The 16,596-nt window shown below is 37.5% G+C and overlaps 1 protein-coding gene across 1 annotated transcript in view; it reads left to right on the top strand.

Moving 5' to 3' along the window:
* LOC126161352 (E3 ubiquitin-protein ligase UBR5) overlaps positions 1-16,596 on the top strand; it is a 349,964-nt gene that overhangs the window by 191,488 nt on the left and 141,880 nt on the right. Inside the window, exon 29 of the mRNA XM_049917120.1 lies at positions 7,108-7,199. Coding sequence (XP_049773077.1) covers positions 7,108-7,199 — 92 coding nt within the window. The remainder of the gene's footprint in view (positions 1-7,107; positions 7,200-16,596) is intronic.

The raw sequence follows: 16,596 nt of genomic DNA, 5'->3' as shown, positions 1-16,596 counted from the left end.
CAGCAATAGAAAGTCACAATTCTTGCCTTATGTTGTTGCAGTGCATCTGTACATTTCGTTTGAAATTCCCTGAGTTCTCACTTGTTTGCTGAGTCTCGTTCTGCAGTCTTTCCACCACTCCTTTAGGTACAAGTGGCTAAATGTATCTGATTACACATACTGGCTTTACATGTTATTTTGTTGTTGTGTTTGTATTGCTGTTAGCTTTTCTTAGTACTGGTTGTCTGTGAATGTAGAAACTTTGTCCAAGTACTCACATCTGGTTACCTACCTTTCACATTCTATCCGTGCTTCTTGTCCTGCTCCAGCATGCAGTTATAATTTGTAAACCTGAATCTACAAAATGTGTACTTCATTAAGTGTAGGCTAATTTGATCATGTGTTATTTCTAGGAGTAACAGAGATATCAAACTCACTGTCCTATATGTGCCCTTGTAGGTGTTAGTCTTGCACCATCATTGGAAAGTGTCTACTTAGGAGTGAGTGAGGAGCTTGAGGGCAAGTTGTCCTGTGAGGTGTTCTCAGGTCATGCACTGCACATGAAAAGCAGGTACCCAGGCTTATGTTCTGGTTTGGCACACGGTTTTATCTTATCCTTTACTGTATAATTGACTGTTTTAATATGGTGTGTAAATCTGTTGTAGAATATAAATAATGTTGTAATAAAGGTAACAACCCACTGAATAGTAGAGGCATCGTGTCATTGACAAGTGTACAAATGAGACTGGAAACTTGGATTTGTCTGAAAGTTAGCGATGGTTTCATCCGTATCTGTGTGCCTGTCAACTATGCTACATCTTTACTCTTTCATGAGTTTTTACGTATTCCAAAATTATTTGGCTATTTCCTTATTACTGGCGCCATATCGCCGACTGGTGAGACTAAACAAGAATGTCTATTGTCCTGCCATTTCTTGCCATTTCACTGAATAAGATGCTTCAGTGGTTAGCACACAGAATTCCATACGGGAGGACAACTGTTAAAATCCCCGTCCAACCATTCGAATTTATATTTTCCATGATTTTCCTAAATTGCATAAGGCAGATGTGAAGATGGTTCCTTGAAAGAATGTGGCTGATTTGATTCCCCATCCTTCCTTTTTCCGAGCTCGTGCTCAGTCTCTTATGACCTTGTTCTCGATGGAACGTTGAAACAGTGATCTTCCTCTCTCCTTGCCATTTTTTCTTGCAGCTTAGCAGACAAGAATTGTTCCTTTGTGCTGGTCCTTTTTTCTCATTCATTTTTCTTTCGGTATTATGGAACCTTACAAAGAGGCCGATAAAACTTTGGGGGAGGGGAGGATGGACAAAGTTTGTCCACGTTTGCGATCTTATGAATACCAAGTATTAATGTCATGCATCAGCAAGAAACATTATCTGATGTAGAAATCTGTATGATTTGGTGTGCATATTAAAGCACTAGAAAGACTATGTATTAGATTTGCAACTAAAAGTTTGAGTTCTTTTGCCATGAAAATTAGTAAATTAAGTTATTTTACGTATTTCCGTCCACTGGTGTCACGCAGAATAAGAGAAAGCATTCATAGCAGGAAAAAAGGGATCATGTGGAGAATTGCACGTATCGTACTGTAAGCAGCACATTCTGTATCAGCTGGGAGTTTTAACCTCAGCTGCACAGAACACGTATTAACTGAAGAAATTAGTTATAAACAATCAGTATGAATATAATCAGTGATTGAAATAAGTAAGAGGAGAAATGATCACTTCTGTCTTCTAGTGAGTCTTAACTTTGGCACAGTAAGAATTGCATTGATGCTTCTCGTAACAGCTAGTATACTGTAACTGAATTGTTGAATAGAAGTAAAAGGTTAAGGGAAAATTTATAATTGGTCAACATGCAGCTTTATTGATGTATTTATGAACTAGCGTGAGCAACTTCTAGATGTCTCATAACAAATTTCACTATGAATATGATCTACGGGGGACTGTTCTTCACAACTGCATGAATGGACTTCTACATCTTCTCCTTCATGAATATTGTTGGTATCTCTTTCTTGAAGCAGCAGCTGAGAACAGAAATGATAGAACTGTGAATTGTCAATATATTGGACCCAACTCTTCACTTGCATCTAAAAAGTTTATTGTTTGTGCATAGTGCAATATCATTTATTTTCCAATTATTGAAATTTATTTGAAAACTCCATTATTTGAGGAATAATTATTAAGCTGTTGCTTCAGAAATTGCAGTCAATTGCTCATGTTTTTGGCAGTGTACTTACATGTTCGTTGCTATTGGGCAAGTTCTGCAGTTTTTTCTTGCTCAAGTTGTAGATAAATCCTTATTTGTCCACATCTTGAAATACTGCAATACTGACTTTTATTAATAATGCCACTATATTCATGAATTTGATACAGAATGTTTATAAGGTACAGCAGTCAACAGCAACAAATTGTTTTTTGTTTCAAACTTACATATTCATTGTTAGATGGTTTACATACTTTTATCAAAACGTGTGGTGTTTTGATTTATAGTTAATTTTCCATAGGATGAACAGAAATTAATAGTTTCAGTAGTGTGACAATGATGATTATGCTACTTACTCCTGTTAGAATACAACTTACGTCACATAGCCGTGTAGAATATCTAATTACACAGTCTCTAACAAGTAACACTCCATTGTTCTTGATGATTTCACATTCTCTCTTCTTGGTATTCTTTATCGGTCACTTTTGTTACGCAACAACACAAGTTATCAAAACACAGTACATGTTTCGACTCAGTATTGTTATTTAAAGTCAGTAACAGCTGGGTTATTCCACATCAAAGGGACACGATATTTAAAAGTTTCCCCATTCGACCGTCTCCAAATCTAAAGAAATTTGGTGAGAAGGTTTTGTATGGTATTTGATTGTTATATACCAAAATTCAATCCAGTGTCTTCAGTGGTTGAATTTTTAGGGGCTTTAAAAGAGAGGCTACTCACCTTCACATCACATACAAAGTTGCAAATGTGCCAAGATTGCTAGGCCTTTTTAAAAGTTCTAGCAAACATTTGATCATTTGCTTTAAAATACATAGACAACTTTTTATACTGAATCACACTATGGCAAAAATCTGGGATTTTAGCCACACATAAAAATAGATACAAGCCTCTAAAGTGGCTAAAAAGTTTGTGGCGTTATTCTGAGAGCCAAGGTTTGACCGATGACTACTACTTCTCATACGAACCAACCACACCAAAACTTCAGAGGGACCTATGATGGGTATATATGGACCAAATTTAAAGACAGACATCTGCAAAGTTGGCCAAAATTTTCTACGGGCAAATTTTAGGGCATTTTTGGGGGTCAGTACCTCAACTGTGTCTTGTTCAATCTGTTTTTTCTTATCACAACAGGAAAGAGCATGTTTTAATTTTTCAAAGCTATATTGTTTAATTTCTGTATCTTGCAACTTGATAAGTAAGAATACCTATCAAAAGTAGGGAAAATGAATTATCATAAGTACAAAAAATTAATACAATTTCAAGTTGTAAATAAAAAAATGTGTAATTGTAGTGTCTCATTAGCTTTCAAAACTGTCCATTATAGGTTAATAAAATTTTGTATAAACTGAACCAAGAGAACATTGTTGTACCCCGCTACTTTGGTGGATCAGATGGAGCCAATTGTCATAAATCATTATTATGACAAAAGTCAACTACAATCAGTTACGGAAATGTCACCAGTGGACATGGAGTTTCTGTGACTTAGGTCTGGGCTTGATTTTACTGAAGATGCCCAAATTTGTCCGTACCATAATACCTTGTTGATGACAAAATTTCAGTTTCTGCAGAAGACTTCGAAGTTTTTAAACCTGGTCAAAAAATTTGTACCAAATGTAGACATGAAGTGGCCCCCCAAAAAAAAAAAAAAAATAAATAAATAAAAAAATCATCGCATTAGGGTAAGCAAGTATCAACATACACCGAAGACATGAATGTTGTTGATGCTTGCTTTACTGATAATACTTCATTATCATCACTTGGAGAGCAGCTTCAACAGATCAGCAAAAGGGATTCAATGGGATACATAAAGAGCAAAGTTCTGAAAGCCCAAGGCAGCATTCCTAAGGTATTTGCCACAGGTGCTGGTGTGAGCCAAGTAGATATTGCTCAAATACAAATGGAAGAAGCCAAAAACGTAAAGACATGGACATCTTAATTAAAGAACTTAAGCTTAAGCTTTACGCTTCAAGTAATTGCAGTGATATTCAAATTTTGACTCTGGCCCCAAACAGCTGAACTATTAAAAAACACAGCCCAAACAATGTGCTGTTTCAACAAAAATGGCGAAGAAGTGTAGGAAACTAAAGATGGAAGATGGGATTTTGGCAACACCTGCAAACCAAAAAGTGGAAAAAGCTCAATAGTGAAGTAAAAGAAAATTTCCTTTTTTTTTTTTGAGGTGATGAGTTTTCTCATTTATGCCCAGGCTAAAACAATATTGCAGTAAGAATAAATGGGAAAAAGATTCACAAGCAGAAACACCTGCTCCTCTGTAACCAGAAAGAAATGTTCATTGTTTATTGTAAGCAACATGGAAATCAACTGAGATTCTCAAAATTTTGAGAGCTCAGATGGAAATGGTGTACTGCAGTTGGTGCTTCTGTATCACATTCAGTATGTGTATGTGCAATTCGTCAAAATGTCAAAGTAATATTGAGTTCAGACACATCCATCCAAGCTGACTACAGGGCTTTGCGAAAAAATACGGTAAACAGTTTGGAATCAAAAGACTGTATGCTGCATTGTTGTAAGGAACGTCTAGGGAAAAATACAACTGGAGACTTTTTGGAAGATACTTTAAGGCTATGACCCTGAAGAAACAATATAATACAAGCAATGGGTCCATACTGACAGACACATTGGAGACACGTCAGAGAACTGTTTAGGATTTCATGGAGGCACAGATTTTGAAAATTACTGGTTGAAGAAGCAATCACTTTGTGACAAAACACTAAAATTTATACCTTAAGCAGCTAAAAAGAAATCTTGCAGGAAATGAATTGACAATATTGATTGATTTTGCTGAGAATTATTCATTTGTTGTTTAAGATGTTGTGCAGTGATGTCATTGGGTGCATAGTCAGGGCATATTATATCCATTTGTTATCTATTTTGGTGGCAAAGTATGTCAGACTATTAGCATTTGTATGATCAGCAACTGTCTCTTGTCATGATACTATTGCTGTCCATGCCTTTCAAATAAAGTTAATAGCACATTTTAAGACAAAGATTGAAAACATTAAGAACATTTATTTCTTGAGTGATAGTTCAGCTGCTCAATGTAAGAATTCCAAAAATTTCATCAGTTTATGGCTGCATGAAAAGGATTTTGCCATCACTGCACATCGTTGTTTTTTTTTTTTTTAACGTGCCACAATGAATTTCCTGTGGTGGCATTGCTGGAACAGCAGGATGACTTAACAGCCCGTGCTAGTTTGAGGGGCCCTTAAATAACCAGATATTGACTCATATGATTTGTTCAAATTCTGTGATACTATTCCAGGCATAACTTTTTTTTATGGACCAAAAGAAGATAGCGAAAAAATTCAGCCTGATCAAGAAACAAGGTTTGCTCTGGGACATACAATATCTGGAACAACAGAAGATCTTCAGTTTAAGCCAATTAATTGTAATCAGCTTAGACTAAGGATGGTTTCCAATGCTGCTACAGCATTCACAGTTGATGCCTCCGAAGCAGATGAAGAAATTCCAGCAATCTCAATTGCAATTTTGCAAACAGGATGGTACGTTACGTGTTTGTGATTTCTTCCACTGGCCAACTGGTAAAGACACCTACTGGATTCCTGAGCAACATGTTTTCAAGATTTTAGAAGCACCATCAACATCATCATGAGGAAGACGATACAGTTCTTGTGGAACTATTTAACCAAAAATGGAACTGACTCCAGTGTTTTTGTTTTGCAAATTTTCTGTGTTGTGTGTAATATCTGTTTTATGGCACAAATCAATGTTTGAAACTGATTTATATACTCGAATAAAAACAGTTAATTATTGGACTCATTGAGCGAAATATTTCACTATCAGTCTTCTCGAAGTGCTACAATAATATGTTTTGAAACGTGTTTTTACTCATCAGTATGCAAGATCCAGAAATTAAACAATATAGCTTTGAAAACTTAAAACATTCTCTTTCCAGTTGTGATAAGAAGAAATAGATTGAGGAAGACACAGCTGAGATATTAACCCCCAAAATTGCCCTAAAATTTGCATGTGGAAAATTTTGGCCAATTTTGCAGACGCATATTTTTTTGTCTAGGCATCCAATATTAGTTAAATTTTATCCATATATAGACATCATAGATAGGAACAACCCTCTGAAGTTTTATTGTGATTCGTTAATATCAAAAGTAGCAGTGGTCGGTCAAATCTTGGTTCTCGGAATAGCGCGATGAATTTTTTAGCCACTCTAGTGGCTTGTATCTAAATTTATATTTGTCTAAATCCCATATTTTTGCCATGGTGTGAGTCACCATAAAAAGTTGTCTATGTATATTAAAACAAATTACAAAATATTTGCTAGAACGTTTAATAAAGCCTAGCGAATTTGGGTCAGTTTCATCTTGGTATGTGATGCGAAGATGAGTAGCCCTTTCTTCTGAAGCCCCTAGAAGTTCAGTCACTTAAGATACTGAACCAAAATTTGGTATAGAACCATCAAATACCATATAGAACCTTCACACCCTATTTAATTAGATTTGGAGATGGTCGAGTGGGGCCCCCCAGTCCCCTTGACATGGAATGACTCAACTAAGTAGTCCACATTCGGGCTCTTCTTGTCCATTTTATTAGGTTTTGTATTTGCTAAGAGCATTAAAACTTAACTTGGCATATTGAGGTTAAAATATTAATGAGAATATGTTGTAGAAATGTGAACTGAAATTATTGCATGGAATACAAAAATTGACGCGACGAAAGACCGCTCGTCCTGTAGAGGAAATTCAAAGCAGCATGGAGTGCATTTTATTGTTAACTGCACAATACCTTCTTTATACAGTCAGTGGTCTTTCCTCGTGTCACTTTTAACATATGGTATTATTAAGTTTTATTTCTGTATCTGGCATTTGGTTTTTCTGTTTCAGTTCAAACACAGGACATGGTAACCGTAGCAATCTTGCACCTCAATCAATGCAGTGGGCAATACGGAACAGAGAACCTGGGAATCGAGCTGGAGGTAGTTGCATTTTGTACAGTTTAGCCCTGTACTAGTTTTAAAACAAGTTAGTAAATTTAAACTAAATGTGCAGAAGAAAAGCAGTCTTTTTGAAAATGATATGAAGTATCTTAAATTTTAATTGCTTGAATAACTTTCGACTGATACAACTAAGTAATTTGTGGAGGAAAGGGGGGGGGGGGGTGAGAGAGAGAGAGAGAGAGAGAGAGAGAGAGAGAGAGAGAGAGAGAGAGAGAGATGGGCTGAACAAAAGTGCTATTTAAATGATGATGAATACAAGATATCACCCATAAAAAGATAAAGAACCCAATAGTTTCTGATAACAACATTAGTAGGTTTATTAAGCCTGTGAGAGCATTTGAATACTTAGGAATAATACTGCGAAGTTGTATAAAATGGGACAAACATGAGAAATCAGTAATAGGGAACTCGAATGAAAGAATTATTAGTGGGATGAATTTGGGGGACTGCAGCACATCTGTTGAGCAAACCATGTACATGCATGAAGTTCGGGATGCTGCTCCATTTTTAGGGGTTCTTAGTTACATGAGATGAACTGCTAGGATCATAAGAAAATCAACAGACAACACAAAATTGTAGCAGAGGTTTTCTAGGAATAGACATGGCATTAAACCCTAATCGTCCTTCCTCCCTCTAGGAATAGTTAAATGAAAGGTTCTGTGTTCTGGCATAATGTTGTTTAACAAATTTATAGAGCAGATATTAGAAGAGTTGAACTGTTCAGCAGCTCTACTGTCTCGATTATATATCTCATATAGAGATTATAATAATAAGAGGAGAAAATTATCAGAGAAATCCTACTGGTAATTTTTCCTTCATGCCTTATACAAATTTAAATATGTCAGGTGTGCTAATAAGTATACAAAGTAGTAGTTGATACATTCAACTAATCTGTTAATGCCCTAATTTCTCAGCCTGTATTTTTCCATCCAGTAATAAATTACTGGTTACACAAGTATTATGAAAATGAGATACTCACCGTAAAAATGAGACTTTGAGTTGCAGACAGGCACAACAAAAAGAATGTTACATATTGAGGTTTCAGCCAAAGCATTCTTCAGAAAAACACACACACACACACACACACACACACACACACACACACACACACAAATATAATATTCATATAGGCAGGCACACATCGTGCACACAACGATCGCTATCTCCGGCCAGAAGCATTTGTGTTGAATGGAAGCAGCAATTTGGAATGTGTAAGGTACTGTGGGTGTGAGAAATTAGTGTTGCCTGACACAATGCGCAGGGACTAGATAGTGCAAGGCAAGGCGGCCAGGTGCAGTGTTGGGACACGGTTGGGTTTGATGGGTGCGGGGGGCAGGCAGAAAAGGGGGCAAGACTGGTTGGTACGTTAGCAGAGAGCAGTGCACAGTAAGGGTGAAGGGACATGAACTGGGAGGAGGGGATAGGACAAAAGGGGTTGGAAACTGTCATGTGGAGGATATGAGGATAGTAGATCACCTTAGGTTGAGGCCAGAGCAATTTCAGGAGCTGAGAACATGTTGTAGGGATAGCAGCCATTGAAAACAAGCATGTTATGTTTAGCTGCATGTTGTGCCACAGGGTCATCCACTTTTCTCATGGCCACAGTTTGGTGGTGGTCATTCATGCTGGTGGAGAACTTGTTGATAATCATACTAGGCACTACATGCAGCTGAACATATACCAGGCTTGATTTTAATGGCTGTTTCACAAGTCGGGCCATCTGGCTCCTGCCCTCAACCATTCACTATTCTGAACTGTGCAGACGGGAGTTATCTTTACACACATTCCCTGCTCCCCAAATTGTCCCGGCCTAAACCTATGATAACCTACTGTCCCTCCACACAACTTTTTCCACCCTCTCTGTCCTAAAACTTCCTCCCAATTCATGTAAGTTCACCCTTATTGCTCTTGCTTTCTGCCAACAAACTCACCAGTCTTATCACTCTTTGCTGGTTTCCTTTTCTGCTGGCAGCATCAGCATTGTCTTGCCAGCAGCTAGTCCCTGTACGGCCTTTCAGGCAGTGCATGCTTCTCTCTCTGCCCGGTCATCCTTCCCTCTCCCCCTTCCCCACCCCACATCAAATTGCTACCATTTTGATGTTGCTGCGTTCTGGCGGGAGGTAGAGGACGCACGTGTGCACATGTACGTGTGTGTGTGTGTGTGTGTGTGTGTGTGTCTGTGTGTGTGTGTGTTTTCCTTTCAGAAGGTGCGTTGGCTGAAAGCTCATTGTGAAACAGTCTTTTTGTTGTGCCTGTCTGCAACTCAGCATATCATCTTTATGGTGAGTAACAATAGATCCTTTACGTAATATTGTCGACATTCCATCCTGGACTTTACCTTGTTTGATGACACAAATAACTGACAACTCAAAAGAACACTTTATGATGTGCTGATATATTGTCATCATCAGTAGATTTTTTGTTTTTAAAATTCTTTCAGAATGTTCTATTTCCTGGTGTAGTAGTCTTGGTGTTATTGCTCAGATATTATTATTTGATTGGAAAAAGTAATTGTTCAGTTTAAAAGTCTATACGAGTTGTATACAATACTTCTTTCTACAGTTAGCAGTGTGAAAACTGGGCCATAGATGTTAGGTACATTCCTGTCATACAGCTTCAAATTTTCAACAGTAAGTACAGTCCAACTTACCCAGATACATGTGACCACTTCTCCCTAGCTTTTGAAGTGTGATGTTACAGAGTAATGCAGGATAATATATAGGTAGTTTGAATAACTAATGAAGAGGTTCTGAGTGTAACCTGCTAGAAAATAACTTTGAAACATTGTGACTAAGTAAAGTTGTGGGGCGTTAAAATTCTAGAGAGGGACCGAAGCTTGAATATAGTAAGCAAGCTCAAATGTATGTAAATTGCAGGTATAAAATTGAGCACTACAACAGCATCTGACATTGATGGTACCGGGTCATCATTAAAATTTACAGAAACCGCAGCATTTTTCGGTTTTACAGATGGACTGTGTTATTTTTCGACTTGGCGGACAAAAATTTGAAACATTAATGTTAGGTACTCACCCTACTTCCAACAATCAATTGTTTGTGTGTGTCGAAGGCCAGTCTAAGATAGTCAATAACTCATTCTTTTACGTGATTGGTACTTTTCACCATGTTATGTTTGTGGCACTGGAAAGCCGGAATAACAGTTCTTCCATGTGCCTCTTGTGTGTTGACTGGTTCTGCCCCTCAAATTCTTTGTTCCGTTCTGTTCCCTTGTTTTGATATTCATTGACTACATGCGGACTAATTATATTTCTTCCAGAGAGTGTGTGTGTGTGTGTGTGTGTGTGTGTGTTTTACCATGTGCATATTCTTTGATCACGAGGTTGATGTCCTGTTCATTTAGTGGTTTTTTGTGTGCTTCGACATGTTTCAGTGAAGTGTTTGACCGCCTTGAGTGTTTATAATTGTATGTGACGTTCAGTGCTTCAGGTTCCTTTTGATGTTACAGTACACATTGAGATATTTGTTCTGAGGCATTTTCGTTCTCTGTATTCCTGTTGTTATTCATGAATAAATCCAATAAGAAACAGTACTTCCTGATATTTAAAGAATAATATTCTGTTGATTTCCCGTGTGTAATAAAATCAAGAAAGGGAGAAAAATTTGCCTTTTGCACAATACAGGAGTGTGATATTAATATTGCACATGGTGGAAGAAACGATTTAAATAATTATGTGAAGTGTGGTAAACATGAAAGTGACACTAATATCGAAGGAAGATAACAAGAAAATTATCACCACTTTTTGCCAAATCTGGAAGCATTGACAATGGCATTAGGGCCAAGTGTCTGTTTACTTCCTTTTTGGTGGGACACAATGTGCCCTTAAGTACGGCTGATCTCGCTGGTGCTTTATTGAAGTTGATGTTTCCCACATCAGAAGTTGCAAAGAAAAATAGCTGTGATCGCACAAAAATGGCAGGCATTGTAAATAAAACAGCAAAAAAGGCATCATCTGAAGTTGTTAAGTGCCTATAGAACGGACTGATTTCTTTGGCAAAGGATGGAAGCAATCATACAAATACCAGGTTGTATCCTGTCGTCGTTGCATTGTATGATACTCCGTGGGAAAATGTAGTGAGCACTTGCTATCCATACCAGCGTTAGATGGGGAGTCAATAGGGTGACACATAGGTAACCTGATGTTATCACAGCTGAATTTTCATAACATACCAACTGCAAACTGTGTGGCTTTCTTTTCCGACAGTGCCCGTGTTATGATAGGACACAGAAATGGGGTTTCAGCAGTTCTGAAGGAAGTTCAACTAGGTTTTGTCATCATATGTTGCATTTGCATTTGCCACCTGATTAATCCAGCAGCTGAAAAAGGTGCTGGAAGATTACCACTTAAAATAGATGAGATCCTTGTTGGTATACTTCATTTTGTAGAGCAGAATATCGAAAGAAAAGAACGCCTTCAGAAATTTCAGAACTTTCACAATCAAGAGGCAAAAAAAGTCTGAAGCATGTATCTACTAAGTGGAGGATATCTTTAGGCAGATGTTTGAATAGACTACTGGACCAGTGCGATCCACTTCTTTTTTTCTTCAAGGAGGAAGTAATATTATGTACCCAAAACATTTCCACAATTTTACGTCTTTCCCAATACCTCGAGGTGAATAAAATGGATCCAAAGGGTATCGGAAGAAGAGAATTCTTTGATTCTGTTACTACACAGGTTCCTCTCAAATGTGACAAACACATATTCCTCTCAAATGTGACAAACCCATCCTAAAAAGTAAGACTTCTGCTACTTCACACGAGGAAAATTTTCTTATGTTCCTGTCCTCAAACTTGAACAAGGCAGTTTGCACTTTCCTTCATTTGACTATTCCTGTATTTGACAAACTGAATGTTCCTTTTAGGCTTCTTCCTCACAAGTTCACCTTGTTTTAGAACTTCTAATGGGGTTGCTAAAGCAGTTTTTAAGCCCAAAATTTCCAAAAGCTTTCATTGGCTGAAGTTGAGTACAACTTGATTCAAAACCAAAGACATTCAGACTTCGAACATACTGAATGATCCCCAATATACAGATAAAATCCGTTTTCTTTTCGTCGGTGAGAAACGACTTTTGTACCGACTGTAACTACATCATTAACAAGTTTCCACACAAGGATGATGTGTTAAAAAAACATGCTCAATTTTCTAGGTTAAACAAAATTGAAGATACACAGTTTTGTTCCATTTGTGTGTGGTTCCCCCCGCCCCAAAAAAATTTCCTGTCATTGGTTGCAAGGAAGAGAATGAAACTACAGATGAGATGGTGAATGAGCTTTAGAGGCAGTTCACAGCTCTTCAGGTAGATGACACTTTGGTTGCAAGATGCTTCAAGTGATTCCAGTTGGGCATAAATATCTAGAGTTCGTGGAGCTGATGGACTTCTTAAGTATAACCGAATTTCTAGAGTGATGCTCTTTACTGTCACAATACCCCATAGCAATGTAGAATATGAATGTGTTTTCAAGCATGTGAAGAAAAATAGAGTTTGGATCATTCATGTCCAATGAATCTCTGGAGTCTACTTCAATTTTGAAGACATGGAGGTCTGGTCCCGTTATGATGGAACATTTTCCATGAATTTTTTCAAGAAGCTAAAAAGACCACAACTATGACTAAGTACAACTAGCATGTGATTTGCAGTGTTTATTGTATTATTTCTTCCCTTTGTTACATTAAACAAGTTTTATTGTGTAAGGCCTTTTTCAGTTATCACATATCTGCTTTATTTATCAAGAAGTCCTGCTCCAAACCAGTATTCACTACACCCACTGCTGTTTAACATGGACCTCTTTCTGATTGTTATGTTCATCTACAAATCATTGGCCTGTGATGGAAGTAGATGTAATTTCATTGAAGTATCCTGTTTAAAGTATGACTTATTGTATTTTATAGCCTCAAAGTATCATTATTTTCGTCAAGCCAGGGTATGTAGAAAATTGTTAGATTTTTTTTTGTCATGCGTGAGTTTTATTGATAGCCCTTTTCAAAAGTTGGCTGGTATGCTTTTAAATAATGGTCCTTCTGTGAGTTTTCAAGTATAGTGGGATTAATTAAGAAAGTCAGAAGAAACAGTTCTGAAAACTAGAAGCGCCTGCTATTTGAGACTGATTTTTACGCTTGAAGGCAACTTACTCTGTTGAATAAAGGAAGGTCAAATGCATTATCTACATCTACATCTACATTTATACTCCGCAAGCTACCCAACGCTGTGTGGCGGAGGCCACTTTACGTGCCACTGTCATTACCTCCCTTTCCTGTTCCAGTCGCGTATGGTTCGCGGGAAGAACGACTGCCAGAAAGCCTCCATGCGTGCCCGAATCTCTCTAATTTTACATTCGTGATCTCCTGGGGAGGTATAAGTAGGGGGAAGCAATATATTCAGTACCTCATCCAGAAATGCACCCTCTCGAAACCTGGAAAACAAGCTACACCGCGATGCAGAGCGCCTCTCTTGCAGAGTCTGCCACTTGAGTTTGTTAAACATCTCCGTAACGCTATCACGGTTACCAAATAACCCTGTGACGAAACGCGCCGCTCTTCTTTGGATCTTCTCTATCTCCTCCGTCAACCCGATCTGGTATGGATCCCACACTGATGAGCAATACTCAAGTATAGGTCGAACAAGTATTTTGTAAGCCACCTCCTTTGTTGATGGACTACATTTTCCAAGGACTCTTGTAAGCCACCTCCTTTGTTGATGGACTACTTTTTCCAAGGACTCTCCCAATGAATCTCAACCTGGTACCTGCCTTTCCAGCAATTAATTTTATATGATCATTCCACTTCAAATCGTTCCGCACGCATACACCCAGATATTTTACAGAAGTAGCTGCTACCAGTATTTGTTCCACTATCATATAATCATACAATAAAGGATCCTTCTTTCTATGTATTCGCAATATATATATATATATATATATATATATATATATATATATATATATATATATATATATATATATATATATATATATATATATATATATATTTAAAAAGAAAGATGATGAGACTTACCCAACAAAAGTGCTGGCAGGTCGATAGACACACAAATAAACACAAACATACACACAAAACTCTAGCTTTCGCAACCAACGGTTGCCTCGTCAGGAAAGAGGGAAGGAGAAGGAAAGACAAAAGGATTGGGTTTTAAGGGAGAGGGTAAGGAGTCATTCCAATCCCGGGAGCGGAAAGACTTACCCTAGGGGGAAAAAAGGACAGGTTTACACTCGCACACATACACATATCCATCCACACATACACAGACACAAGCAGACATTTGAATGGAATGAATTGGAATGACTCCTTACCCTCTCCCTTAAAACCCAATCCTTTTGTCTTTCCTTCTCCTTCCCTCTTTCCTGACGAGGCAACCGTTGGTTGCGAAAGCTAGAGTTTTGTGTGTATGTTTGTGTTTATTTGTGTGTCTATCGACCTGCCAGCGCTTTTGTTGGGTAAGTCTCATCATCTTTCTTTTTAAATATATTTTTCCCACGTGGAATGTTTCCCTCTATTATATTCATATATATATATATATATATATATATATATATATATATTTAAAAAGAAAGATGATGAGACTTACCCAACAAAAGCGCTGGCAGGTCGATAGACACACAAATAAACACAAACATACACACAAAAAACATACACACAATATATATATATATATATATATATATATATATATATATATATATATATATATATATATATATATATATATATAGTGAAAAGCAATGGTCCCATAACACTCCTCTGTGGCACGCCAGAGGTTACTTTAACGTCTGTAGACATCTTTCCATTGAGAACAACATGCTGTGGTCTGTTTGCTAAAATCTCTTCAATCCAGCCACACAGCTGGTCTGATATTCCGTAGGCTCTTACTTTGTTTATCAGGCGACAGTGCGGAACTGTATCGAATGCCTTCCGGAAGTCAAGGAAAGTAACATCTACCTGGGAGCCTGTATCTAATATTTTTTGGGTCTCATGAACAAATAAAGAGAGTTGGGTCTCACACAATCGGTTTCCAGAATCCATGTTGATTCCTACAGAGTAGATTCTGGGTTTCCAGAAACGACACGATACGCGAGCAAAAAAAGTTCTAAAATTCTACAACAGATCGATGTCAGAGATATAGGTCTATAGTTTTGCGCATCTGCTCGACGACCCTTCTTGAAGACTGGGACTACCTGTGCTCTTTTCCAATCATTTGGAACCTTCTGTTCCTCTAGAGACTTGCGTTACACGGCTGTTACAAGGAGGGCAAGTTCTTTCACGTACTCTGTGTAGAATCGAATTGGTATCCCATCAGGTCCAGTGGACTTTCCTCTGTTGAGTGATTCCAGTTGCTTTTCTATTTCTTGGACACTTATTTTGATGTCAGCCATTTTTTCGTTTGTGCGAGGATTTAGAGAAGGAACTGCAGTGCGGTCTTCCTCTGTGAAACAGGTTTGGAAAAAGGTGTTTAGTATTTCAGCTTTACGCGTGTCATTCTCTGTTTCAATGCCATCATCATCCCGGAGTGTCTGGATATGCTGTTTCGTGCCACTTACTGGTTTAACGTAAGACCAGAACCTCCTAGGATTTTCTGTCAAGTCAGTACATAGAATTTTACTTTTGAATTCACTGAACGCTTCACGCATAGTCCTCCTTATGCTAACTTACATAGAAAGACAATAAAATTCTTAAAATTCACACAAAATCTATAATTAGATCCACCATTAAGTTAAAGCATGTTAGACGTGATTTGGTGAACAGTCACAACTGAGGATTCTATTGATAAGATCAAGAAATTTGGCTTCAGTTTGAAGTGGCTGCTTTTCTAATTTTTGCGGTATTTTCGTATAACATTTTCTAGTGACCAAACGAATAAGAATGAGTTAATTGTAATCGTGAATTGTCACAACCATAGGATGTACAATGGAAGGGAAAAATGATGATCTTGTATCTGAACATTTTTAAATTATGGAGATTTCCCCAGGTAAAGAACATTTATTAAACATTCATCGCTGTTGAATGATTGCGTCAGGCCAAGGTTCAGTGTTGGCTGTCGTCATTATTTCATACTCTTCGACCACACAAGTTGATTGAGATTCTCGTAAACAAAATTGTTAAGTGGAAATTATTGGCCTTCATCCTAATAGATCTGGTCCCAAGCTGCAGTCAAGAAATAATCATTCATTGAGAGCACAAAGAACTCGATTGTTCAGTTACTAAACACTCCGCCACAAGCTTATTTAGTATGGGTAGAAAATTAAATCCGTATACTAAATGAAATGACAGGAATGAAAAATAATCGTTTCTAAGAAAGTAACAAACCATTGAATGTAATAACATTATTATTGATCGAACAATGTACATT

The sequence above is a fragment of the Schistocerca cancellata genome, chromosome 2 (genome assembly GCF_023864275.1).
Source record: "Schistocerca cancellata isolate TAMUIC-IGC-003103 chromosome 2, iqSchCanc2.1, whole genome shotgun sequence".
Classification (NCBI taxonomy): domain Eukaryota; kingdom Metazoa; phylum Arthropoda; class Insecta; order Orthoptera; family Acrididae; genus Schistocerca; species Schistocerca cancellata.
Note: the sequence above shows the minus strand (reverse complement) of the source record. Positions and strands in the feature narration are given on the sequence as shown.